Raw genomic sequence first — 26,353 nt, 5'->3', positions numbered from 1 at the left:
AGAAGGCGGGCGGCGGCGCCCCATTCGCGTGGAGGCGCGCGGCGTGCAGCGGACGCCAGTGGAGCCCCGAGGCGCCGGGCGCGGGCGCAAAGGCGAGCGAGGCGCCACCGCGCGGTTGCCGGCCGCCCGCAGGGACAGCAGGTGAGGCCTCCGCGCGGGAGGGTCACCGCGCTGCTAGCGGACTGGGGGCCAGGGCAGAGAGGCCCCGAGAACGCAGGCGTCAGCCCACACCCAGGCCAGGTGCAGCTGGGGTGGTGAGCGCAGTGAAGGCGCCCGCAGCGCCTGGGAGTGCGGTGCCCAGGGGCTGCCTTCCCTAGTTTACCCGCGAATCTGTGTCTGTGCCCAGGAGTGTGGGAGCCCAAGGTTATGGGGGTCCAAGAGAGAGAGGGTGTCTGAGCATTTGGCAGGATCTGGGCTTGCGTGGGTGCCCATGAGCTGGTCACTGCAAGACTGGCTGGGAAAGAAGGGCCTGGAGAGCAAGACGTTGTGTGGGCTGAGGATGAATGGCCGCTTGGAAGAACACTTCGCAGCCAGTGTGCTCCCTAGAAGGGCAACAGTGGGCTCCTCGCTGGCACCAGTCCTTAGGGCACCAGCTGCCTTAGGCACATAAGAGCTGGTTCTGGGACTGCTGTGCTCCGTGGGGATCAGGGCAAGGGTGTGGCCAGGCACAGGAAGCAGGGCTCCTCCGAGACCAGGGCCCTGGGCTGGCCCTGGGCTGTGGGCCTTGTCCCAGGTTGGCACTGAACTGGATGTTCACCGCCAGCCAGGATGTGAGCAGCAATGTCCCAGATTCCCATGCCACCCGGGTCCAGGAAAAGTAGGTGAAGTCCGCTGGCAGGCCCACCTGCACGTGCTCCAGGCTGCCGGGTCAAGGTGGGAGCTCAGGCAGTGAGTGCTCTCACCTGCTACACCTGGACTTGTCTTACCAGCCCAGGTCTCTTCTTGCCATTCCATTCTGCAGCTTTCCTCACCAGCTGAAGCGTCCGCGTGAGAGGACCTGGCCTGGGGTTTGAGGGCTGGAGGTGGGGGCGGGGTGTGTCTAGCATCCAAGAATCTACTCCAAATAAGGGAAAATATGAAAGAGCTGGATTTTGGCTTCCAAGGACTGCCCGATCTGGGGGCTTTGGGATGGGGCGCCATCTGGTGGTGATACTATATCCCCTAGGGACAAGAACCCTCTACACCCCCCAGCCCTTGTCTCCCCCAAATAGGGAAAGCCTAGGGTTGGAAGCCAGAACACCCAGCTTCTGTCCCCCTGTCTGCTAGAGTTGACTACTGGTCAGTTAGTCTGACTCAGTTTCCTTGCTCTCTGAAGATTAAAGAAGGAACACAGATGATCCAGTGGATGGCACTTAGTGGAGAAAAAATCAATTCTTGATGTAATTCTGTCCTTGGGAATTTGCTTTCCAATAGGGCAGGGGACCAGAACGACAATTCTCAGCCTGTCTTGAGTGGGGCCTGGAGCTCTCCCTCCCACCTCCACCCCAATTCCCAGACTCCATGGTGTGGAGTTTTCTGCAGGTGTGTCTGAAAATGGTCAGGAGAGAGGAGAGTGCACAGGAGGTGGGCCTCAGACTGGAAAATGCCTTTTAGACCCCCTACCACCACCATTGGTAAGGAAAAACCAGTGGGGTGACAGGCAGCCCCGAAGTGAGCATGCTGGAGGGCAGAAGAGATGCTGGCTGCGAGGAGAGCCCCACCACTGGTCGTGCAGTCACCCAGGGCCAGGCGAGTCCGCCATATTTAGGCATGACACACTGCTGCCCCGGGGCCTCCTCTCCCACTGGTCTTTAGCAGATAACTTAATGACTACTAGTCTGCAGCTCAATCTAAAAATCAAGCAGACGGGACAGAGACATGTCATTCTGGAAAAAAAAAGATATAAAGAAGTGAACATTCTGGAGAGGAGAGGTACACAGGACTGGGAGGAGTGAGTCCATTCTGGGTATGAAGCCATGGGTAGGCTGGCTTCTTTTGACTGAAGAGGGTGGCACTGAATGTCCCCAGTAGGCCTCGTGCCCCTGTGCTTTTGCGGGCCTCTGTCTCACCTCCCCCACCCCTTCTCCAGAGTTATCTACTGGGAAATTAACTTTGAGCGAATAGCTCCCTGTTGCCCTGGGAACACGGTCTAGGCTCCTCAGCAGGCCTTGGCAGCCTTCCGTGGTCCCCCCCCTCAGCCCTCTGCCCCCCCCATCCTCAGGGGCCCCCTCTGCACTATCACGACACTGAAGCCCACCCAGACCCTGCCAAGCCTTGTTGGAACCCCTGAGCAGGTCCCTGCGGGTCTGGAAGAGCCCCCGTGACCCTGCCTGGTGGCCTCCTGGGTCACACTGGGCTCAGGGGCCACTCCAACAGGAGAGGAAACCTCGAGTGCCCCAGGTGGCCGGCAGGGTGGGTCAGGCAGACACTCTCTGTCTCTGCACGCATCACACGGCGCCCCGTGCCAGTGCCCATTGGCATGCCCGGGCCCTTCCAAGGCTGCTTGCTCCTGGAGTGCTGGGCGGCCTCCTGGCCCACTGCCCCGTTTCCTCCCGGTGGAACGCGCAGAGGGAGGGAGGCGGTGGGGACCTGCGGGCGCAGGTGCGCAGGCCAGGGCCGTGCAGAGCGGGACGGAGGAGGGGGATTTGGGGGGCGGCTTAGGGTCCGGGCCCTTCCGGCAGCCGCTCTCAGGATCGGGCCCTTTCCCGCTGCTGCCGGGGCGGCCTGCCGGGGTGCGGCCGGGGAACCGCGGGCGCTGGAGCCCGGGTTCCGGGAGGGGGTGAGGGCGGAGCGGCGGGAGCTGCGGGACCCGGCGAAGCCCACGTGACTCAGGGAGGGAGAGCCACCCCACCCCCTGCAGAGGCCTTGGGGAGGGGAGGTCTCTTGTATGGCGTGCCCGCTGGAGGCCAAGCGGTCCAGCGCCAGACACTGCTCTCCCTTTCCTCGCTCCGGCAGCCTCTCCTCGCTGCAGCGTTTCCTGCAGTGCTGCTGTGAGACCGTGAGGTTTGGGGGCATCCTTGCCCCCTTCCAGGCCCAACGACCCTCCCGGGAGCCGGAGGTGGGGGTCAAGGCAAAACAGCTGGGGCGGGGGGCTAACGGGGGCATTCCAACGGGCGGGGCGGGTGCGGCCCCCGAAGCCACACCCCGCGGCCCCGCCCCATGCATCCCCGCCCCTATCCCCGCCCCCCGCCCGCATTTAAAGGGCTCGCTCTCTCCACAGCGCAACCTCCGCTGTCTGCATCGTTCCGTGCGCGCTGAAGTGCCTGCAACTTTAATTAAAGGGCCGTCCCCTTGCCCAGGCTGCAGCACCGCCCCTCGGCTCCTCGCGCCTCAAAATGAGTAGCTCCCACTCTCGGGCGGGCCAGAGCGCTGCGGGCGCGGCTCTGGGTGCTGGCGCCGACACGCGAGACGCCGAGATGCCGGCCACCGAGAAGGACCTGGCGGAGGACGCACCTTGGAAGAAGATTCAGCAGAACACGTTCACGCGCTGGTGCAATGAGCACCTCAAGTGCGTGAGCAAGCGCATCGCCAACTTGCAGACGGACCTGAGCGACGGGCTGCGGCTCATTGCGCTGCTCGAGGTGCTCAGCCAGAAGAAGATGCACCGCAAGCACAACCAGAGGCCCACCTTCCGCCAGATGCAGCTCGAGAACGTGTCGGTGGCGCTCGAGTTCCTGGATCGCGAGAGCATCAAGCTCGTGTCCATCGGTGAGGGCGTGAGCCACCCTGTGGCGCTGGGAGGGCGTGGGTGGGGGCTCCGCGCGTCCTCCCAACTCCCCTAGGCCGACCCCTCCTAGCTACCCCCATAAGCCACAGCGCTGTCTCAGGGGCGTGCGAGCCTTGAGAACAAAGGCGCACAGGCAGGCCGGCCCGGCGTGCGGACCGCTACGCGCCCCCGCCCGCCGCGCCCCGGTTGGCCTGCGCCCAGGCTGAGCTCACATCCTCTGCAGACCGCGCCTCCGCCGCTGTACCCGCAGTTTGAGAGGGCTTGGGGGGGGGGGCAGGCACTGGCCAGGCTCAGCCCCTGCGCCCAGCGCCCCATCCCTGAGGAGGGGGAGGCCTGGGCACTCGATTCCCTACAGCAGTTTGGAGAGGGCCCTCTGGTCTTCAGGCACCCCTGTGGTTCCTAAACCGGTTGGAGCTTGTGGGTCCCATTGTCTAGGACTCTTGGCTTTTTCTGGCCCTGGAAGATGAGCCTCTCCACTGGAGATGGCTCCAACCCCCAGTAGAGATCTCTCCCAGGGGCCAGAGGGGACCACAGCTAGCAAAACAGCACCTCAGATGAGTCTGGGTGTCAGCTTGTAGCCTGCTTAGATACTAAGTTACTGCTGAGCTTGGACCAGACTCTTGCTCCCACATAGAAGTTACTTTTCTGCATTTAGAATGCAAGAGGTGGTTGGGAGGTACTCCAGCGTGCGCTGGGCTCACTGGGCTGGTGAGACTGGCATTGACCAGGCCTACTGTAGCATCCCAGGCTCTTCTCAAGATGAGAGCCACTCAGGGACAAGCACCAGAACTGGTGACTTGGGGAGAATGTGCAACAGGGAGAGAACAAGGGCCATAAGCTTTCTTTTCTTCAGAATTGAAAAGGGCCTTCCAGTTGTCCCTATGGCCCTGGCACGGTCCATGCTGAGCCTGAGAAAGTGAGGGACCAAGACTCAGGTGGCCCCAACTACTCAGAGGGCAGTTCTCAAGTGCCCCACCTCTTTCTTTGGAATGCCAGTTGAGGCTGAGGCCCACCCCCCAGTCCCAGCCTCAGTCTAGCCAAGCTGAGTCATCTCAGAGCCTTGGGTGGGGGGGCAACCGGATGTGGGGAGGCGGGCCACACCCCGGCTGTCTGGGGGGGGTCTTCTCCTCCCTCCTCCCTTCTTCTCCTCCTCTTGTGAGCTGGCTGGAGCAGGCCTAGTTCCCAGAGCTTTGCCATATAAGGCAAAAAAATGTTGGAAAGCAGCAGTGATTAGGGGAGGGAGGGGGCAGGCTAGCCCAGGGGCTGGGGAAAGGGGGTGGGATGGGGCGGGGCCATCCAACTAGGCAGTCTCCCAACCCTGGGCCCCGATCCTTCCCTCCTCCTTTTGTGATGTGGATGGGGAGGCCCTAGGCTGGCCTGCTATGGACCAGGGGGAGGGCCCAGCCCGACCCACCAGGGCTGATGAGGTTGATCTTGTGTGTTCCCTCAGGGGTCACAGGGGGTGGGCCTCAGGCCTCCTGAGGGCTCTTGTGCTGGACCCAGAACTCTGGGGGTGGGGACCTGGTGGGAAGCTCTGGCTAGTCCCATGCCCTTGGTCTTCTCTGAACTGTCGAGTCACCCCTAGCCTGAAGCCCCATCTTCACCCTCTCACCTGCCATTTGGGAACTGTGCAAGGCAGAGATGCAGAACTGGGACCAACCTCAGCCTGGGAACAGGGAGGTCACTCTGCTTTGAGTGGCTCAGCTGGTCCTCAAGGTGTTGCCCGCTGGATTCGGAGACTGCCTACCATTGATGGCTCTTTTGGTAGTGTAGCCATCCCCTTCTCCCCACCCCCAAGTTAACTCCAGACAAGTATTTTCTCTTGATTATGGAGGAGGGGCCATGGACGCCAGCATGGGTTCCAAAGACAAGCTCTTAGAAAGCCCACCTGTTCTCAGAGCCCCACACCTAGCCCCCCACCCCTTGAGAAGGCTGAGACCCAGCAGGGCCTTGGGTGGGGCCCAGAGCCGGAGGGGTTGCCATGGTGATGGGGTGCAGGGTGCCCGCCCTAACCACTTCCCCTGTGGTGAGCTTGGTGGCAGCCTGCCCGAGTGAGGCCCAGCGGCCCGTTAGGTGGCGAGGAGGGCAGGCAGTGGCTGGGCAGGCTCTGCTGAGGCAGCGGGACTCGGGGACCCCACCCATGGCCTCTGCCACCCCAGCTCCCAAGCTGGGACCTGGGTGTCCAACCCAGGCTCACTGGCTCTGCACTCCTCCTCGGGCTGGGTGAGGGAGCCCCCCGAAATGTGTCCTGCCTGTCATCCTGGCTGGTGGGCCATCCCTGCTGGTCCCCAGTGAGTCAGGGCCATATGGCTCAAATGCCGGTTCCCACCCCCTCCCCTGGGTCAAGTGTGCAGCTGGATTCCCAGCTTGGCTCTGCGGGGGGTGGGGCTTACACCCTCCACCCAAAGGGTCCTTGCCCAATGCCTCCACTTCCCTTGCCTCATGCTGCCCACCCACCCCACCCTGGGGAAACAGTTGTATTTCCCAACCACCCCACCCGCTGGCCTTCCTCTTCCTCAGCCTTGGGCCCAGCACCCCTCCCCTGCCAGGGCCAGGTCAGAGGCCAGGTCATCTAAGCCCACTGGGACTGGGCTGCTCTTCCTCCCCATCCCCTGGAGAGCTCTGGAGATGAGCGGTGGGCCCCTGCTTGGGCAGCTACAAAGAACTCATCCCCTTCACTCTCCAGAGCCGTCTTTGGGGGAGAGGGCTCCTCCAGAGGCCTCCCCGGCCCTGTCTGCAGCCTGGGTCCTCTGGGTCCATCCTTCCTCTGGGCCCCCAGGGCCCCAGGGCTTCCGGCAACACCCCCTCATTGCACTGTATCGTCACTCTGTGTCTCTGGGTGTCTCCCCTCCCCGCAGAAGTCTCCTTCACTCAACCCCTCCCTGAACCTCACAGGCAGCCTCTCCCTCCTCCCTGGGGCCCCCTGTGCTGCCACACTCCCCCCTGCCTGGGAGTGGCCTGACACCCTGTGTAGAGGCCCCTCCAAGCCCGCATGTGCGTGTATGTGAGTGCGCAGGGACGCCGGGGCGGCCCCTGCCTGCCCAGCAGTGCCCCTCCTTTCCTTCACAGATAGTAAGGCCATTGTGGATGGGAACCTGAAGCTGATCTTGGGCCTCATCTGGACCCTGATCCTGCACTACTCCATCTCCATGCCCATGTGGGATGAGGAGGAGGATGAAGAAGCCAAGAAGCAGACACCCAAGCAGAGGCTCCTGGGCTGGATCCAGAACAAGCTGCCACAGTTGCCCATCACCAATTTCAGTCGGGATTGGCAGAGCGGCAGGGCCCTGGGCGCCCTCGTCGATAGTTGTGCCCCAGGTGAGAGGTGTGGGAATGGGAGGCAGGGGGCGAGGGCTGTCCGTGGGTGGGGTGGAGGGGATAACCTGCAAAAGGGTGCTGCACCTCCCCCTCCCCCCAAACTCACAGCCTTCCTTCCACCACAGGCCTGTGTCCTGACTGGGACTCCTGGGATGCCAGCAAGCCTGTGAACAATGCCCGGGAAGCCATGCAGCAGGCTGACGACTGGCTGGGCATCCCTCAGGTACGCTCCTGCCTGGCTGCTTGGGGGCTGTGGTCCCAGTAGGGAGAGGTGTCACATCCCAGGAACTTGAGGCTTGGAGGCTAAACGGCTCCTGTCTTCTGCCCGTGACAGGTGATCACCCCTGAGGAGATCGTGGACCCCAATGTGGACGAGCATTCTGTCATGACCTACCTGTCCCAGTTCCCCAAGGCTAAGCTGAAGCCAGGGGCTCCCCTGCGGCCCAAACTGAACCCAAAGAAAGCCCGCGCCTATGGGCCAGGTGAGGGGCCGGGCCGGGCCGGCTTCTGTGCGCAGACCTCCTCTCTGTAGGACAGTGTTCTCTCTAAACTGGGACGTCCTAGGGAATCTTCAGTCACATGGTGGCTAGGTTATCAAGTATCCTGACAGACAGGAGTGGGTCAGGGCTGGTCAAAACTGGCCCCTTGGTGGCTAGTAAGTTTCCCACATCACATCAGCCCAAGGTGGAGCATGTTCAGGGAGGGAGGACCCAGTTGCTTTACTGTAAATGGAGATGAAACCCAGCTAGGGTATCATGTAGGAGCAAGGGCCCAGACAAACCCGAGTGAATGTTCCAGAAAACAGGCCCAGGCCTGTCCACAGCAAGAGTGCAGCCAGAGCCCAAGGCCAGGCTCCATGTACCAGGGTTTATGCCAAGCTGACTCACTCAGTTCAGGATGTGCCTGACGGGTACGGCAGGGAGGGGCACTGAGCCTGCAAAGGGAGGTGCTCCTGAAGGGTGAGGGGATGGAGGGGTGAGGTGCGGCCCTAATAGCTGGCCTATGGCTTCCTTACCCTCCCCTGCAGGCATCGAGCCCACAGGCAATATGGTGAAGAAACGGGCAGAGTTCACCGTGGAGACCAGGAGTGCTGGCCAGGGGGAGGTGCTGGTGTATGTGGAGGACCCAGCCGGACACCAGGAGGAGGTAGGGCCGTGGGCGGGCTAGGCACTCCAAATGGAAGGGTGTTCTTAGCAAAGGCTCATGGGCTCCTTCTCACCAGGCAAAGGTGACCGCCAATAATGACAAGAACCGTACCTTCTCTGTCTGGTATGTTCCTGAGGTGACCGGGACTCACAAGGTGAGCCCTTAGCCCATGGGGAGGCTGGTGGTCGGGGCAGTGGCCAGAGGGTCCTGGCCCAGCTCTCACGGCCTGCCCCTCCTGGGAACAGGTCACCGTGCTCTTTGCCGGCCAGCATATCGCCAAGAGCCCCTTCGAGGTGTATGTGGACAAGTCCCAGGGTGACGCCAGCAAAGTGACTGCCCAGGGCCCCGGCCTGGAGCCCAGTGGCAACATTGCCAACAAAACTACCTACTTTGAGATCTTCACAGCGGGTGAGGGGAGGCTGCCAAGGCCGGCAGGTCTGGGAGGAGAGCTGTTGGGGCCCAGGAGCAGGCTGAAGGTTCTGGGAGCTGATCTGGTGCCTTGTGGCAGGAGCTGGCACAGGTGAGGTGGAGGTCATGATCCAGGACCCTGCAGGACAGAAGGGCACTGTGGAGCCTCAGCTGGAGGCCCGAGGTGACAGCACGTATCGCTGCAGCTACCAGCCCACCATGGAGGGCATCCACATGGTGCATGTCACCTTTGCTGGCGTGCCCATCCCTCGCAGCCCCTACGCTGTCACTGTTGGCCAAGGTAGGCCAGTCCTGGCGCCCCCTACTGGAGTGCTGTAGTCTAGGCCTCTCAAGGTGGGGCAGCAGGGGCGGGTCCCACTCCAGGCCCCTGCCCTGGCGCCCTAGGTCTTTGTGCTTCCTCTGTCTGGGTATGCTTTCTCTCCTCCCCTGCTGGGGCCCTTCCTCCTCCTCCTCTTGCCCCTCTCCGTGTGTGTGTGTCTCTCTCTCTCTCTCCCTCCACGCTTTCACCTTCGGAAGAGCTCGCTCCAGCTGTCTAGAAACGTGCTGCTCTCTGCTCTGCCCACAGGGTCAACGGTACTTGGCTCTGTCTTCCTTTGGGAGGGAAGGGGGCGGCTGGGAGGGCAGATGGGGGCTGGAGTGGAGCAGGTGGGAGGAGGCCCGCTATTTCCTGGCCTGGGCCATAGGCCCTGGGGTCATGGCCCTTTCCAGCTCTTTCTTGCGTGTCCCTTGCCATCCTGTGGGGCCAAGTTCTCAGGGGTCCCCGATCCTGATGGCCCAGCCCTGTAGGAGGCAAGGGAGGGGTCACCCAGCAGCAGCTCCCAGCTGCTGAGCCGGCCCTCTGCCCACAGCCTGTAACCCAGGTGCCTGCCGTGCTGTCGGCCGGGGCCTCCAGCCTAAGGGTGTACGGGTGAAGGAGACAGCCGACTTCAAGGTGTACACAAAGGGTGCAGGCAGCGGGGAGCTGAAGGTCACTGTGAAGGGTCCCAGTAAGTTGGCTTGCTGCTGGGGTGGGTGGTGGCAGCCCCAGGGCTGCTGCTGGGCAGGCCTGAGGCCCTCCCTTGTTTCTGGCAGAGGGTGAGGAGCGCGTGAAGCAGAAGGACCTGGGGGATGGCGTCTATGGCTTCGAGTATTACCCCATGGTCCCCGGCACGTACACCGTCACCATCACGTGGGGCGGCCAGAACATAGGGCGTAGGTGAGGACTTAGGCAGAGTGCTCAGAGCCGACGCACTTTTCCCTCTACTGGGTTCATGCCAGTACCCCCCTCCAGGGTGGTACTCCTCAGCATTACCCTATGTGGCTCTCTCTTTGCAGTCCCTTTGAGGTGAAGGTGGGCACCGAGTGCGGCAATCAGAAGGTTCGGGCCTGGGGCCCTGGGCTGGAGGGTGGCGTCGTTGGCAAGTCAGCAGACTTTGTGGTGGAGGCCATTGGGGATGATGTGGGCACCCTGGGTAAGTTGGAGGCTGCTGTGCAGGCACCTGGGGGCAGAGGGTAACGAGGACCACACCCTGGAGGTTCCAGGGCACTGATGGAGTTGGTGGCTGTTGTCAGGCTTCTCAGTGGAGGGCCCGTCACAGGCCAAGATTGAATGTGATGACAAGGGTGATGGCTCCTGTGATGTGCGCTACTGGCCCCAGGAGGCTGGCGAGTATGCGGTGCATGTGCTGTGCAACAGTGAGGACATCCGCCTCAGCCCCTTCATGGCTGACATCCGTGAGGCACCCCAGGACTTCCACCCAGACAGGGTAAAGGGCACGCACCACCGGCCTGGGTCTCAGCCCCCTTCTGCCTCTGTTTGGGGGTTGGGCTGGGGAGGGGCCTGGGACATGGGCCGGTATCCCCAGCAGTGTGCCGCTGCCACTCTGTGTCCTGCACTTGGCCTGCACTTGGTCCCCTGAGATCTGGGTGGCCCCTCATCAGGTGAAGGCACGTGGGCCTGGATTGGAGAAGACGGGTGTGGCTGTCAACAAGCCGGCAGAGTTCACAGTGGATGCCAAGCACGGTGGGAAGGCCCCTCTCCGGGTGCAAGTCCAGGTAGGGTAGCCACCCATGGTGGGGGTGGGGTGGGCAGGTGCCTAGGCCTGGGCACTGACCAGCAGGCCACCTGCTCCTGCTTGCTTTCCAGGACAACGAGGGCTGCCCTGTGGAGGCGTCAGTCAAGGACAACGGCAATGGCACTTATAGCTGCTCCTACGTGCCCAGGAAGCCCGTGAAGCACACAGCCGTGGTGTCCTGGGGAGGTGTCAGCATCCCCAACAGCCCCTTCCGGGTGAGCCAGCCCTCCGCAGGCCTCTAACCGGCCTTTAACCAACTTCCCTAGGCCACCTGGTTGGTTTTTGTCCAGCTCTATTTGGTAAAACTGCAATACCATGCAGTTCACCCATTTCAAGTGTACAACTCAGTGGCTTTGAGTACATTCAGAGTTGTGCAGCCATCCCATGATTGAAGATGAGGACGTTCTCATCATCCCAAAAGAAACTCCTCTACCCTGCCACCAGCCAGCACCCAGGCAACCACTCCTGCTTCCTGTCCATAGAGGTCTGCCTCTTCTGCCATAAAGAGGCGGCCTTTTGTGCCTGGCTGCTTTCACTTAGCATCATGTTTTCACTGTGGTTCGTCCACGTGGCAGCACGAATCAGCGCTGCATTCCTCTTCGGGCCTGAGCAAGATTCCGTGGTATGCAGAGACCGCACGCTGCGTATCCATCCGTTCATCAGTGCATGGACATTTGGGTGATGGCCACCTTCTGGCTCTTGTGAATAGCGCCATAATGAAGATTGGGATACAAGTGTTTGTGTGGATGAGTGATTTCATTTCTTTGGGTAAATGACGCCTGAGAGCGGAATTGCAGTGTCATATGGTCACTGTATTTTTAATCATTTGAGGAACCACCAGACTACTTCCCTAGGTGGTTGCACCATTTTGTGTGCCTGCTGGCAGGGAGTAAAAAAAAGACCCTGCCTCTCCTCCAGGCACTCATGCTTTTGTACTTGCCCCTGTGTCCTGCAGGTGAACGTGGGAGCCGGCAGCCACCCAAACAAGGTCAAGGTGTATGGCCCAGGAGTGGCCAAGACAGGGCTCAAGGCTCACGAGCCCACCTACTTCACTGTGGATTGCACGGAGGCCGGCCAGGGTGAGGCCCTGCCGTGCGTGGGTGGGTGGGTGAGTGAGTGGGTGTGGCGTTTCCATGAGGTCCCAGCCTCTGCTCCCTGCCCTGCCGCAGGTGATGTCAGCATCGGCATCAAGTGTGCCCCTGGCGTGGTGGGCCCCACTGAGGCTGACATCGACTTTGACATCATCCGCAATGACAATGACACCTTCACAGTCAAGTACACACCCCGCGGGGCTGGCAGCTACACCATCATGGTCCTTTTTGCTGACCAGGTGAGTACTGCTGCTCCCAGCCCCAGCACTACTGGGTATTGGGGTGCTGCTCTCCTCTCAGCCCTTCTCCTCCTGCCCACTGCAGGCCACACCCACCAGCCCCATCCGGGTCAAAGTGGAGCCCTCCCACGATGCCAGCAAGGTGAAGGCCGAGGGCCCTGGCCTCAGTCGCACTGGTGAGGACAAGCACCCTGTGGGGAGGTTGGGGGGCTTCAAGGGGTCTTGAGACGAGGTGCCCTTACATGGTCGCTGTATCTTCTCAGGTGTTGAGCTTGGCAAACCTACCCACTTCACGGTCAATGCCAAAGCCGCCGGCAAAGGCAAGCTGGATGTCCAGTTCTCGGGGCTGGCCAAAGGGGATGCAGTGCGTGACGTGGACATCATTGACCACCATGACAATACCTACACAGTCAAGTACACTCCAGTACAGCAGGTAGCTACCTTGACCCCCTGAAGCTGTCCCCCTCCACTATACCCACTGAGCTCATGGGCTTCCTTGCGTGGTGGGCGGGCTACTCCAAGGGGCTTCCCAACCACTCTTGTTTCCCACCTGGAAGAGAGTGGGCATGGAAGGCCGGGGGTGGGGGAGCAAAGCCAGTATCTCTCTGACCCCCCACCCCCACCATGCCCAAGTAGGGAAGCTGCAGGCCAGGGTGACTAGGGTCATGACCCATGACCCTGCCCTTCTACACCCCTTCCAGGGCCCAGTGGGTGTCAATGTCACTTATGGAGGGGATCCCATCCCCAAAAGCCCGTTCTCAGTGGGGGTGTCTCCAAGCCTGGACCTCAGCAAGATCAAGGTGTCTGGCCTGGGAGAGAGTAAGTAGTTGGGGCCCTTGTTATGGTCACTGAGGATACCCCAGGGGCTCTCTGGGCTGGGGTCACACTTCTCCCCCTCCTTTCTTCATTCTACAGAGGTGGATGTTGGCAAAGACCAGGAGTTCACAATCAAGTCCAAGGGCGCTGGTGGCCAAGGCAAAGTGGCATCCAAGATTGTGGGCCCTTCAGGGACACCAGTGCCCTGCAAGGTGGAGCCAGGCCTGGGGGCTGACAACAGTGTGGTGCGCTTTGTGCCCCGTGAGGAGGGGCCATACGAGGTTGAGGTGACCTACGATGGCGTGCCTGTGCCCGGCAGCCCCTTTCCTCTGGAAGCGGTGCCCCCTACCAAGCCGAGCAAGGTAATTGGAGACGGGGGTCCACCCCATCTTCTCCAGACTCACCCTCACCCTCACCCTTTCTCATTTTTGTCCTTATGACCGATGGCACTGCCCAGGCCTGCTTGTGCCCCTGTCTGGTGGGAGAGGGAAGCCAGAACAAGAGGAGGGTAGATGGAAGTTCAAGCTAGGGGTCTGAGGTCAAGGGTGAGGGAGGTGGTTTGGCTTCGGCTCCTGACCTGCCCCTCCTCCCTCAGGTGAAGGCATTTGGGCCAGGGCTGCAGGGCGGCAGTGCAGGCTCCCCTGCCCGCTTTACCATCGACACCAAGGGCGCCGGCACCGGCGGCCTGGGCCTGACGGTGGAGGGCCCCTGCGAGGCCCAACTTGAGTGCCTGGACAATGGGGATGGCACATGTTCTGTGTCTTATGTGCCCACCGAGCCCGGGGACTACAACATCAACATTCTCTTTGCTGACACCCACATCCCTGGCTCCCCATTCAAGGCCCACGTAGTTCCCTGCTTTGACGCATCCAAGGTCAAGTGCTCAGGCCCTGGGCTGGAGCGGGCCACCGCTGGTGAGGCAGGCCAGTTCCATGTGGACTGCTCAAGTGCTGGCAGTGCAGAGCTGACCATCGAGATCCGCTCTGAGGCGGGGCTGCCAGCAGAGGTGCACATCCAGGACCATGGCGACGGCACGCACACCATCACTTACATCCCCCTTTGCCCCGGGGCCTACACTGTCACCATCAAGTATGGCGGCCAGCCTGTACCCAACTTCCCCAGCAAGCTGCAGGTGGAGCCTGCAGTAGACACCTCGGGCATCCAGTGCTATGGGCCTGGGATCGAGGGCCAAGGTGAGAGGCCCTGCTGTGGGACATGGGGGCAGGGTGGAGTCAGGGCCCTCAGGGCCCCTGGAGCCCCATGCCTTCTCCCCATGCCCCACTGCAGGTGTCTTCCGAGAGGCCACCACTGAGTTCAGCGTGGATGCCCGGGCTCTGACGCAGACTGGAGGGCCACATGTCAAGGCTCGTGTAGCCAACCCCTCAGGCAACCTGACTGAGACCTACGTGCAGGACTGCGGTGATGGCACATATAAAGTAGAATACACGCCTTATGAGGAAGGTATGTGCTGGGCCTCCCAAGAGACGGGACAGGGACAGGGTGGCCTGGGCTCTTCCTGATCTGGCCTGCTTTCCTCCAGGACTCCATTCTGTGGACGTGACCTATGACGGCAGCCCTGTGCCCAGCAGCCCCTTCCAGGTGCCCGTGACCGAGGGCTGTGACCCCTCCCGAGTGCGTGTCCACGGGCCAGGCATCCAAAGTGGCACCACCAACAAGCCCAACAAGTTCACCGTGGAGACCAGGTGAGTGAGCACCCAGGAGGCAGGGGCCACGATGGGTCTTAGAACCCCAGGGAGTAATGTGCTGCCTGTTTGGACCAGGGGAGCTGGCACGGGGGGCCTGGGCCTGGCTGTAGAGGGCCCCTCCGAGGCCAAGATGTCTTGCATGGATAACAAGGACGGCAGCTGCTCAGTAGAGTACATCCCCTATGAAGCTGGCACCTACAGCCTTAACGTCACCTACGGCGGCCACCAAGTGCCAGGTGAGGAGGCAGGATGGTTGGCACTAGGCTGGGACCACCCACTTGCCCTCTGCTCTGTCTCACACAGCTGCTGTCCCTCTGCCCGCCTCAGGCAGTCCTTTCAAGGTCCCTGTGCATGATGTGACGGACGCGTCCAAGGTCAAGTGCTCTGGGCCTGGCCTGAGCCCAGGCATGGTCCGTGCCAACCTCCCTCAGTCCTTCCAGGTGGACACAAGCAAGGCCGGTGTGGCCCCGCTGCAGGTCAAAGTACAGGGGCCCAAAGGTGAGTGTTCCCATGCCTGGGAGCAGGGGTTCAGGAGGGCGCAGTCTCTTAGAGGGGGCCGGGGAAGGAGACTGGAGGCACAGCACGTGGAGGCTGGGGAGGGTGTACAGGCAGTTGACGGAGGAGCCTCAGATGACAGTGGAGCCAGTGCCCAGGGGCAGGAGACCCAGAAGGAGGTAGAACAGACAGGACCCGGCCACTGAAGAGATGTGCAGATGTGGGAGGGAGGGAAGGCAAGGGTCCAAGATTGCCCCCAGATTAGTGTCATAGGGGCTCAGGGCCGTTCCTGGAGATGGGCAGTTGGAGGCAAAGTGAGCTCCAGACCTGGGGTGGGAGCTGGGAGCACAGCCGAGTTTGTCCTGGCCGTCCAGGGTGGTGGGGCGGGGGGCTCAGGGGACTGGCTGAGTCTCTGTCCCTGGGACTGGGGCCAGGCCTGGTGGAGCCAGTGGATGTGGTGGACAATGCCGATGGCACCCAGACTGTCAACTACGTGCCCAGCCGAGAGGGGCCCTATAGCATCTCAGTGCTGTATGGGGAAGAGGAGGTGCCCCGCAGGTAAGAAGCAGGGCCTACTCCTGTGGGGAGGGGCTTGGGCTGGGTGCCGAGAACCTTCCTAACCGCTCACAACACCCTGGCCCAACAGCCCCTTCAAGGTCAAGGTGCTGCCTACACACGATGCCAGTAAGGTGAAGGCCAGTGGCCCCGGGCTCAACACCACTGGTGTGCCTGCCAGCCTGCCTGTGGAGTTCACTATTGACGCAAAGGATGCAGGGGAGGGTCTGCTGGCTGTCCAGATCACGGTGAGCTGGCCGCCTGGGTGGCTGCTAGGCCCTGCTGCAGGGCAGCTCCAGGCGCGGGGAAGGCAAGGGCAGGGAGGGGCCCAGGCTGCAGCAGTGTGCAGTGTGGGCTGTTCAGCTGAGACAAGTGGGCCAGTCTGGATCTCTGGTCTCCCTCCGGGGCCTTGCCAGCGAGGCTAGGTCTCCTGTCTCGAGGAAGGTGGTGACAGGCCCAGGCTTCCCCACACACGTACTCACTCACTGCTGACTTTGAGTACATTACCAAAGTCCTTCGTGTCTCAACTTGCCCACCTGTCACATTCTCGCGGGCCAGGTATAAGGCTAGGACTCTGAGATCTTCCAGGGGAGCTCCCAGTGCTGGGGCAGGCCCTGGGGCAGAGGGGGGAAGCCAAGAGGTGCTCACTGGGGATGAAGCAGGATGGGTGCCACGCTCCCTGGCCCTGCCTGTTGTCACCCGGCGGGAGCGTTAGGCGTTGGGGGCTTCTCTCCTGGACTTTGCCCATGGGGAAGTAAAGGAAAGTGCCAGGTACAGGTAGCTGTTTGGGGCTGTGGTGGTTGAGCGGCTCAGAGGTTGTCCTTACAGCTGCAGAGCTGTGATGCTCACTCCTTTGAGAGGGCCTGAGGACCCTGAGCCTGCTGGGCTTGGGCCAACTGCCTTCCCCGGGCTCTGCCACACAGGACCCTGAGGGCAAGCCCAAGAAGACACACATCCAAGACAACCACGATGGCACGTACACGGTGGCCTATGTGCCGGACCTGACGGGCCGCTATACCATCCTCATCAAGTATGGTGGCGATGAGATTCCCTTCTCCCCGTACCGCGTCCGGGCTGTGCCCACCGGGGATGCCAGCAAGTGCACGGTCACAGGTGAGCCAGCCTGCCAGCGGCCGCGGCGCTCAGCACGGGGCTTGGGTGTGCCTGTGTGCAAGGGCTCGCTGCTTGGGGCGGCGTGTGGGAGTGGGGGCCGCCCCCTTGAGTGACTCACCTGACCTTTCTCCTTGCTCTCTGCCCTCTCACCTCAGTGTCAATCGGAGGTCACGGGCTAGGTAAGCTGCTTGCTGGGGCCACTCCCAATGCCCCTCCTGCCCAGAGGGCAGCTTCCTTTCCTCTTCCATGCTGATTCCCAGGACAGTTCCAGCTGCAGCTCTTGGCAGGGACAGAGGGGGGACTGGAGGGTTAGGGCCCAGGGAGGCCTCCGGAGCTGAGCATGAGCGCTCCGGCCCTCCCCCTCTCTGGGCCTCCGTTTCCCCATCTGAGAAGTCGGGTTGCAGCTGAGAGCTTTGGGGTGAGGTGCATCCTGTGAGGCACCCCACTGGGGGCTCTGGGGTCTGGGGATCTTGGCACCCCGGGGAAGCCCCAGGGGTGGGCAGCAGGCCCTTCCTTCTCGCTTCCTCCTTCCGTGTCAAGGGCTCCTGCATGGGCTAAGGGGACAGGGGGTCTCCCCTGACCAGGGGGAGTCCCCAGCCCTGGCCAGATCCACAGACCCTCATCCCCACCTCCCGGGGGCCTCTGTGTCCCAGGCCGGGGGAGGCGCAGGCTGCATGAGCGGGTGGGGCTGGCTGGTAGTGCAGTAGCGCCAGCGTCAACTGCTTGGGTGGCCAGCATGGCGGGGTCCGGCCTGGCCTCAGAGCCCCAAAGTGCACTCAGTGGCCTATGCGCCCTCCCTGCCTCCTTCCTCCCTCTATCCCCCAGCAGTGACGTTATTCATACGGTCTCCAACCCGGCATGGAGCTTCTCTTGCTTGGGCATGGGAGAGGAGAGCCTGCCCTAGCCAGGGACTCTAGGGACACCAATATGAGGCAACAAGTACTTGGGAGCCTCTGAAGGCTACAGGCCTGGAGCTTGGGCGAGGCGGCCAGGGAGAGAGCGAGAGGGTGGCTAGGGGTTTATGGCAGGGGCCCAGTGGCTTTGTAGAACAGGCCTCAGGATCTGAGGTGACAGACATGTGTGCCTAGGGCAGCGGGGCAGGGCCTTGGGGACCAGGGGCAGGGTCAAGACTTGGCTAAGGGAGTCTCAGTTTACCTGGCCACTGTGTGCAGAATGGAGGCAGACGGGCCGGCCTGGTGGTGCAGCGGTTAAGTGCACACGTTCTGCTTCAGCTGCTCAGGGTTTGCTGGTTCGGATCCCCGGTGTAGACATGGCACTGCTTGGCAAAAGCCATGCTGTGGCAGGCGTCCCACATATAAAGTAGAGGAAGATGGGCACGGATGTTAGCTCAGGGCCAGTCTTCCTCAGCAAAAAGAGGAGGATCGGCAGCAGATGTTAGCTCAGGGCTAATCTTCCTCAAAAAAAAAAAAAAAAAGAAAGGAGGCAGAGCGCCCATTTGGGGAGCTGAAGTCACTTTTGGACCAGGTGGAAAAGTGGCTTGGGCCAGACTGGTGTCAATGGGGCTTGAGGAGGGAGCAGCCAAGACCTGCTGATGAACTGGGCACTGGGTGGGGAAAGTGGGGAGCTGGGGCCTGAGCCCCTAGTTAGATGGCGGGATCCAGGTTCCAAGTTGGGGAGAAGAGGTGTGGGCAGGTTGGGATGAGGCCTCCCGGGGTTGGGTGGGCAGCAGGTGGCCAGGTCTAGACCTCAGGGAGCCACGGAAGGCCAGCATGGAGCCTAGCACAGCAGGAGCCCTCGGCTGATAGGGGAGCTTGATGGCAGGCTGGCCAGGGTGGCCCCGTGAACTTACCTCTTGAGCGGGTTCGGTGCTCCCGGCTGCTTCCCTGGCGAGGGCCGGGCTACAGAAAGCACTCTGGCTGCCAGGCCTCACAACCCACAGCCCCCAGGCCACCACGGCTTAGCCCAGATCATAACGTCACTGTCCCTCCCCTTTCCTTGGGCACTCTGGGGCCCTGGAGGCTGCTCAGCTGCTCTGCCCTTGCAACCTAGTGGCGGTGGCGGTGGCTGTGGCTTGGGCCTCCTGTCCCCCTTCCCCGGGTGCTGCCACTGCCTGCTGTGCTGTGCTGCTCGGGTGCTAACCCTGCTGCCCCCGCTTCCCTCTCCCAGCCCCCTGCCTGCACTGGCCGCCTCACCGCGAGCCTCCCCTCTGGTTGAGCGAGCATTCTCAGTTGTCAGGAAACTCCAGTTTCACCTTCAGGCCTTGGGGTGGGAGGCGAGTGTCACATCCCCCCACACTGCAGCAGGACTCTGCCTCACCGCATCCGCACACAGCACTGGGCGCCAGAGCCAGGCCTGGGGGAGGTGGCAGCAAGCGCTTGTGCCCTGATGGCAATAGTGGCCTCATGGGCCTCCAGGCCCTTCCTTCCTCACAGACATATGGGTGCCACCTGTCGGGCCTTTCCCACGTCGGGGCTACCCCCAAGACAGGACTCCTTGGCTTGAGGTGGCTCAGGGGAACCTTTCCTGCCTTCTGAGAAACCACTCACTGCCCCAGCTTGGGGGTGGGGTGGGGGCGGGAGGCCTGGCTGTGCTTGGTGGTGGCAGTAAGAGGCCTGGGTGGGTGGCAGGCGGACTGGAGTGGCCTGAGCGACAAGCTTACATGCTGGCCCCCCTTTGGGGACCCACCCTGCCCTACCAGGTGCTGGCATCGGCCCCACCATCCAGATAGGGGAGGAGACAGTGATCACTGTGGACACCAAGGCAGCGGGTAAAGGCAAGGTGACCTGCACCGTGTGCACACCCGACGGCTCCGAGGTAGACGTCGATGTGGTAGAGAATGAGGACGGCACCTTTGACATCTTCTACACAGCCCCCCAGCCGGGCAAATACGTCATTTGCGTGCGCTTTGGTGGCGAGCATGTGCCCAACAGCCCATTCCAAGTGACGGTTAGGAGGGGCTTTTAGGGGAGGCGTTTGGGCAGGGCCTGGCCTATCCCCTCTGGGGCTCCTCTGTGACGACAGAATCTCCAGCTCTTGTGTGTTGCTCCGCAGGCTCTGGCTGGGGACCAGCCCACAGCACAGCCCCCGCTGCGGCCTCAGCAGCTGGCCCCACCATACACCTACGCCCAGGGCGGCCAGCAGACCTGGGTATGGCCTGGCCTGCTTCCTCCCAGGGGACACTTGGGGACTGGCCAGCTGGATGTTACGTGAGGCCCCATTCTGCCACATGTGAAGAGGGACCCCAGATCCTCCCGCCTGGGACTCCCTCCACTCCTGCAGTCCCTCACTCGGGCTCCCTGTCTCCACTACAGGCCCCGGAGAGACCCCTGGTTGGCGTCAATGGGCTGGATGTGACCAGTTTGAGGCCCTTCGACCTTGTCATCCCCTTCACCATCAAGAAGGGCGAGATCACTGGTGAGTGGGAGCGGGAAGGAGCTCGGGAGCTTCAGGCCAGGTTGTGCCAGTGGGCTGCCCTGACGCCAGCCCTGCTGCCCTACAGGGGAGGTGCGGATGCCCTCAGGCAAGGTGGCACAGCCAGCCATCACTGACAACAAGGATGGCACTGTGACTGTGCGCTACGCACCCAGCGAGGCTGGCCTCCATGAGATGGACATCCGTTATGACAACATGCATATCCCAGGTGCGCCCCACAGCATGCCACCACCACCTCACTGGCCCAGGGCTGCAGGGAGGACCTGGGGGCAACACAAGGCTCCCATTCCATGCGGCCCTTCTGCCTGCCTCAGGAAGCCCCCTGCAGTTCTACGTGGATTATGTCAACTGTGGCCACGTCACCGCCTATGGGCCTGGCCTCACTCATGGAGTGGTAAACAAGCCTGCTGTCTTCACCGTCAACACCAAGGATGCAGGAGAGGGTGAGCGGCAGCTCTAATCTTGACTGGCCTGTGTGTCACGGGACGCCCTCACCCAGCGGAGAGCTGGACACGGGCGAGACGCTCCCCGAATGGGGCTCCCTGCCCTGCCATCCTGGCCTCTGTCTACTCTGTTTACTGGGGCTCCTCCTCATTGTTCAGTGTCCCTGGGCATAATTCCCACCCTCACCCATGACTCTTTGCAGGTGGCTTGTCCCTGGCCATCGAGGGCCCATCCAAAGCAGAAATCAGCTGCACTGACAATCAGGATGGGACGTGCAGTGTCTCCTACCTGCCCGTGCTGCCTGGCGACTACAGCATCCTGGTCAAATACAACGAGCAGCACATCCCGGGCAGCCCCTTCACTGCCAGGGTCACAGGTGGGTGGCGCTGGGAGAAGTGACAAAAGCAGGGTGGGTGCAGTCTCCCTCCGTGCTTGGACCCACAGTGAATGTCCCCTACCAGGTGATGACTCGATGCGCATGTCCCACCTGAAGGTGGGCTCTGCCGCTGACATCCCCATCAATGTCTCGGAGACGGACCTCAGCCTACTGACAGCCACTGTGGTGCCGCCCTCGGGCCGGGAGGAGCCCTGTCTGCTCAAGCGGCTGCGCAATGGCCACGTGGGTAAGAGGCCTTCTGCAAAGGAGGGAGGCTTTGGGGTGTACACCTTTTCCTGGCTGACAGTCCCACCCTGTGCCCAGGGATCTCATTTGTGCCCAAGGAGACAGGGGAGCACCTGGTGCATGTGAAGAAGAACGGCCAGCACGTGGCAAACAGCCCCATCCCTGTGGTGATCAGCCAGTCAGAAATAGGGGATGCCAGCCGTGTGCGGGTCTCAGGCCAGGGCCTCCACGAAGGCCACACCTTTGAGCCCGCAGAATTTATCATCGACACTCGTGATGCAGGTAGGTGGTGGTGGCCTGCCAGCCAGTGAGATAGCTGTGTTTGGCCCCCTAGCTCAGGGGTGTCCTTCTTGCAGGCTATGGTGGGCTCAGCCTGTCCATTGAGGGCCCCAGCAAGGTGGACATCAATACAGAGGACCTGGAGGATGGCACATGCAGGGTCACCTACTGCCCCACGGAGCCTGGAAACTACATCATCAACATCAAGTTCGCCGATCAGCACGTGCCTGGTGAGTGCAGCACCCACACCCCTCTCCCTGGCTAGGCCACCCTCCTTGCTGCACCCCAGGGCCCACCTGCAGAACATAACCTGTGTGGGCTGTGGGCTGTGCTTTCCTCCTGCAGGCAGTCCCTTCTCCGTGAAAGTAACGGGTGAGGGCCGGGTAAAAGAGAGCATCACACGCAGGCGACGGGCCCCTTCAGTGGCCAATGTTGGCAGTCACTGTGACCTCAGCCTGAAGATCCCTGGTAGGAACTCTGGGGAGCCAGGGAGGAGTCCAGGGGAGTCCTGGGTGATAGCCCCAGGTGTCTCCAAGCAAGAGGGGTTGGGGATCAGGGTTCCTGCTCACCAGGCTGCCCCTACTTACAGAAATTAGCATCCAGGACATGACAGCCCAGGTGACCAGCCCATCGGGTAAGAGCCATGAGGCTGAGATCGTGGAAGGGGAGAACCATACCTACTGCATCCGTTTTGTACCCGCCGAGATGGGCATGCACACGGTCAGCGTCAAGTACAAGGGCCAGCACGTGCCTGGGAGCCCCTTCCAGTTCACCGTGGGGCCCCTGGGGGAAGGGGGAGCTCACAAGGTCCGCGCTGGGGGCCCTGGCCTCGAGAGGGCTGAAGCTGGAGTGCCAGGTAGGCCTGCTTCCTGCCAGGCTCTTGCTCTCCTGGGGAGGGGGGGCTGGGGGTTTGGGGCTGGGGGGGTGGAGGAATAGTGAGCAGCCATGCTGATCTGAGCCATGCTTGGAGTGGGCTGAGGCCGGTGGGGCAGCCCTCCCTGAGGACACATTACTTTCTCACAGCTGAATTCAGCATTTGGACCAGGGAAGCTGGTGCTGGGGGCTTGGCCATTGCTGTCGAAGGCCCCAGCAAGGCTGAGATCTCCTTCGAGGACCGCAAGGACGGCTCCTGTGGCGTGGCCTATGTGGTCCAGGAGCCAGGTACTGAGGGCCTGGCTGGGGTGAGGGGAGGTGGCACCTGGGTGTAGGTGTTGGTCTGAGCCTACGTAGACAGCCTCACCTGGCTCCCACCCTCTACCTTGAGGTCCCAGGGCCACCCAGTCTCTTTGTAGGAGGTGGGAGGCTCGAACACTGACAAGAGGGGGCTTCCCAGCATGACCTCTGTGCTCTCTCCCTGCCCAGGTGACTACGAGGTCTCAGTCAAGTTCAACGAGGAGCACATCCCCGACAGCCCCTTCGTGGTGCCTGTGGCTTCTCCGTCTGGCGACGCCCGCCGCCTTACTGTTTCTAGTCTTCAGGTGAGGCACGGAGAGAAACCGCCCGCCTGGGGCTCCTGGGCCCGGCCAGACCAGAGCCGCCACACAGAGCAGGCCTCGGCCCTGTGTTGAGCAACCCGCCCAGTCCAGCTTGGGCGCTGGGCCTCTGCTCTGGCCGGGTGCAGCCCACACTTGGGGTCGGCAGGAAGCACCCCTGCCCGCCGCGTGGAGTTTTTCTCGTGTCTCAGGTCTAAAGGCTTTGAACAGAAGCCTGTGCCCCTTGAGCACCAGGGCTGAGGTTTAAAGAGGGACAGCCTGCCAGGTGTGTGATTGCAGAGCATGGGTCTGGGGGTGGGGACGTGTGCCTGTAGCTTGCTGCCCCTCAAGAATCAATGGCTCTCCCTCTTTAAACCAAGTTGGACGCCAGATGGGTAAGTGCAACCCTGTGGACCTCCTGCTTCTGGGGCCCTGCCCTCCCTCACCCCGGCACCAGCTGCCCTGTCTAACCACGTCTGCTGTGCTTCCAGGAGTCAGGGCTAAAGGTCAACCAGCCAGCCTCTTTTGCAGTCAGCCTGAACGGGGCCAAGGGGGCAATTGATGCCAAGGTGCACAGCCCCTCGGGAGCCCTGGAAGAGTGCTATGTCACAGAGATCGACCAAGGTGAGGCCTTGTCCCTGCCCAGCCACCCAGCCATCTGCCTTGGCCCCGCTGGGAGCAGTGGGCCTCCCCCAGGCCTGCCCAGCTGTCTGGAAGCAGGCTGAGAGTATAAAAGGAAGGTACAGATTCTGTAAGCAGCCCAGACAGGGCCCAAACGCCTGGACTCCCTCAGCCAGGCAACCTTTCCCCAACTTGTGACCCAAGCCCTTGGGGATCTGGCGTGGCAGCCATGGCTGCTAGGAAGGAGAGACCTGCAGATGGCCGTGTGCTGCAATCTCTTGAGGAAGAGGCCCAAAGTCTAGCCATGTGGCTGCCCGGCCCTTTAGCCAGGGCCTAGCACTTGCAGACAGGCCTGGGGCAGCCTGGGGTGGGAGGAGCTGCTTGGCCAAGTTTCACTAGTCTCACAGCCTCGTCCTGCTGCCCCTTCCCAGCTGCATGACCTCAAGCAAGTTCCTGCTTGCCCCTAAGCCCCAGTTGATATGCAGGGAATATGGCATTTCATGGTAACCTTTCTAAGCAAGCAGCGAGGCAGGTATTTTGCTTATAAAAGGTTTCAGTCCAAATGAGCCTCAATAGCGGGCTGACTGGGTATCTAAAGCTTTGGCCCCAGGCTTCAGGATGTCTGTGCTGCGGGGTGTGGGTGCCCAGCATGGTCCCAGGAAGAAGCTGAGTGGGGTGTGTGGACCTGCTGGACTCACGCTGGAGGGCAAGGGAAGCTCCCCACAGATGCCACTTGCTCAGTTTTAGAGGAGGGCCCCAGGCCCACAGCAGCCCCTCTGTTCCTCAGATAAGTACGCTGTGCGCTTTATCCCACGGGAGAATGGCATCTACCTGATTGATGTCAAGTTCAATGGCACCCACATCCCTGGAAGCCCCTTCAAGATCCGAGTTGGGGAGCCTGGGCATGGAGGGGACCCAGGCCTGGTGTCTGCCTATGGAGCTGGCCTGGAAGGCGGAGTCACAGGTAGGTCAGTGGGTGCAACTTCTGGTATGTGGACACGGCTGCTAGGGCTCCTCCTCTAAGCTCTCAGTGACAACAGGAGGTATACGGAGGTGACAAGACTATGCTAGGGGGCGGGGGGGGGTGGGGAAACGGGCCGGGCCAGCTCTGCCTGACCTCCCGTGCTCCCAGGGAGCCCAGCTGAGTTTATCGTGAACACAAGCAACGCGGGAGCTGGTGCCCTGTCAGTAACCATCGACGGGCCCTCCAAGGTGAAGATGGATTGCCAGGAGTGCCCTGAGGGCTACCGCGTCACCTACACCCCCATGGCACCTGGCAGCTACCTCATCTCCATCAAGTACGGCGGTCCCTACCACATTGGGGGCAGCCCCTTCAAGGCCAAAGTCACAGGTGAGCCTTGCATCAGACTGCTGGTGCTCAACCCAATGCTGGGTACTCCAGCCACCTCTTAGCCCTACCTGCTCTGCCCCGCAGGTCCCCGTCTCGTTAGCAACCACAGCCTCCATGAGACATCATCGGTGTTTGTAGACTCCCTGACCAAGACTGCCAGTGTCCCCCAGCATGGGGCACCAGGCCCAGGTCCCACCGATGCCAGCAAGGTGCTGGCCAAGGGCCTGGGATTGAGCAAGGCCTATGTGGGCCAGAAGAGCAGCTTCACGGTGGACTGCAGCAAAGCAGGTGGGTTCCCGGGCCCCGGCCCAGTCCTCCCAGAAAGACAAGGTCAGAAATAAGACAGGATGGCTAGTGCCTGGGAACACGGGAAGCGGGTGGTGAGGTGGGCTGGGAATGCTTTTTGGGGTATGGCTGTCCCTTCTAGAGCCATTTCCCATCTGGGCCTCCCTGCCACCTCCTCCACCCTGAGTGCCTTGGAGGAGCTAGAGTTTCCTATTTTGGCCTCGGGGGCTGGTGGTGCTGGCAGCTCTTTAGGAAGGGCTGTCACCCTGCAACAGGTTGGGGGGAGGGAAGGATACAGGACAGAAGGGGTTCAGCGCATTGGCAGCTGAGGGGAGGGGACTTGGGACTTGAGACCTGGGACTGAGGCCCCTTCCCCTGCCTTAGGCAACAACATGTTGCTGGTGGGGGTGCATGGCCCTCGGACGCCCTGCGAGGAGATCCTGGTGAAGCATGTGGGCAGCCGGCTCTACAGTGTCTCCTACCTGCTCAAGGACAAGGGGGAGTACACGCTGGTGGTCAAGTGGGGTGACGAGCACATCCCAGGCAGTCCCTACCGTGTCGTGGTGCCCTGAGCTCTGTGTCCATGCCAGCCGACAGCTCCCAGGATGAGAAGTGCCCCCACCCCTGCCCTCCAACCCGAGCAGTCCCCCCTCCTCTCCTCAGCCCTGGAGCCCTGGCCAGCCCTGGCCACCCTGTCACTGCAGCCGCCCCTGCCCTGCGCTGCGCTCACCTGCCTCCACTTGGGCAAAGGAGAAAGGCGAGCAGAGGGAGCTGTTTGGTGGCTCTGCCTGTCTTCTTTGGTTCCGGGAGGGGTGAGGGGTGGGGGTCCTGTGCACACCCACCCGCTAGTTCTCTTCCCTAGCCAAGAGGAATAAAGTTCTGCTTCCATTTCTCCTGAGGGTGGCTCTATCTTTCTTGCAAGGGTGCCTGCAGGGTGGATCAAAGTGTTGGCCCAAGCCACTCCCACTGCCCCAGCACCTATGGGCTCTCCTGCTTCCCCCAACCATCGCCCCACCCCTTGACTCCTGACTCCAAGAGGCCCCATCGGCACTCACCTCCCCTCTGCCTCCCTGGGTTCAAACCAATGTGGGGCAAGGGGTGTGTAGCCCCCCCACAACAGGGCCTGGTGCTGGTGCAGTTGTCCCCAGCTGCACCAGGAACAGATGCTGTTCTAGGGGAAGGCCAGGCCACAGCCAGTCTGCAGGAGGCAGAGTGCTG

At 61.8% G+C, this 26,353-nt stretch overlaps 1 protein-coding gene across 4 annotated transcripts; it reads left to right on the top strand.

Annotated features, from left to right (window-relative positions):
- On the top strand, positions 1-26,033 carry FLNA (filamin A). Of its 4 annotated transcripts, none has more exons than XM_023633815.2 (48): positions 1-141; positions 3,200-3,687; positions 6,776-7,024; positions 7,150-7,247; positions 7,359-7,506; positions 8,052-8,170; positions 8,247-8,324; positions 8,416-8,578; positions 8,679-8,879; positions 9,448-9,585; positions 9,671-9,794; positions 9,914-10,050; positions 10,151-10,344; positions 10,520-10,633; positions 10,725-10,868; positions 11,609-11,732; positions 11,823-11,983; positions 12,069-12,159; positions 12,247-12,416; positions 12,685-12,802; positions 12,899-13,161; positions 13,641-13,992; positions 14,087-14,260; positions 14,340-14,502; positions 14,581-14,741; positions 14,833-15,003; positions 15,435-15,558; positions 15,647-15,803; positions 16,479-16,668; positions 16,824-16,847; positions 19,328-19,575; positions 19,681-19,776; positions 19,941-20,043; positions 20,129-20,269; positions 20,376-20,504; positions 20,708-20,881; positions 20,967-21,128; positions 21,206-21,409; positions 21,484-21,636; positions 21,752-21,874; positions 21,996-22,262; positions 22,430-22,567; positions 22,769-22,884; positions 23,370-23,502; positions 24,287-24,463; positions 24,632-24,850; positions 24,935-25,138; positions 25,520-26,033. In XM_023633815.2, the coding sequence occupies exons 2-48, from the start codon at positions 3,315-3,317 to the stop codon at positions 25,705-25,707; spliced, it is 7,698 nt and encodes a 2,565-aa protein (XP_023489583.1). In that variant the 5' UTR covers positions 1-141; positions 3,200-3,314; the 3' UTR covers positions 25,708-26,033. The 4 variants fall into 4 exon arrangements, with proteins under 4 accessions (XP_023489583.1, XP_023489581.1, XP_070113748.1 ...); XM_023633813.2 differs by having other exon boundaries at positions 13,395-13,992; XM_070257647.1 differs by lacking the exon at positions 16,824-16,847.
- The last annotated feature ends 320 nt before the right edge of the window (positions 26,034-26,353 follow it).

This window comes from Equus caballus, chromosome X (assembly GCF_041296265.1).
Source record: "Equus caballus isolate H_3958 breed thoroughbred chromosome X, TB-T2T, whole genome shotgun sequence".
In the NCBI taxonomy this organism is placed as follows: Eukaryota; Metazoa; Chordata; class Mammalia; order Perissodactyla; family Equidae; genus Equus; species Equus caballus.
Note: the sequence above shows the minus strand (reverse complement) of the source record. Positions and strands in the feature narration are given on the sequence as shown.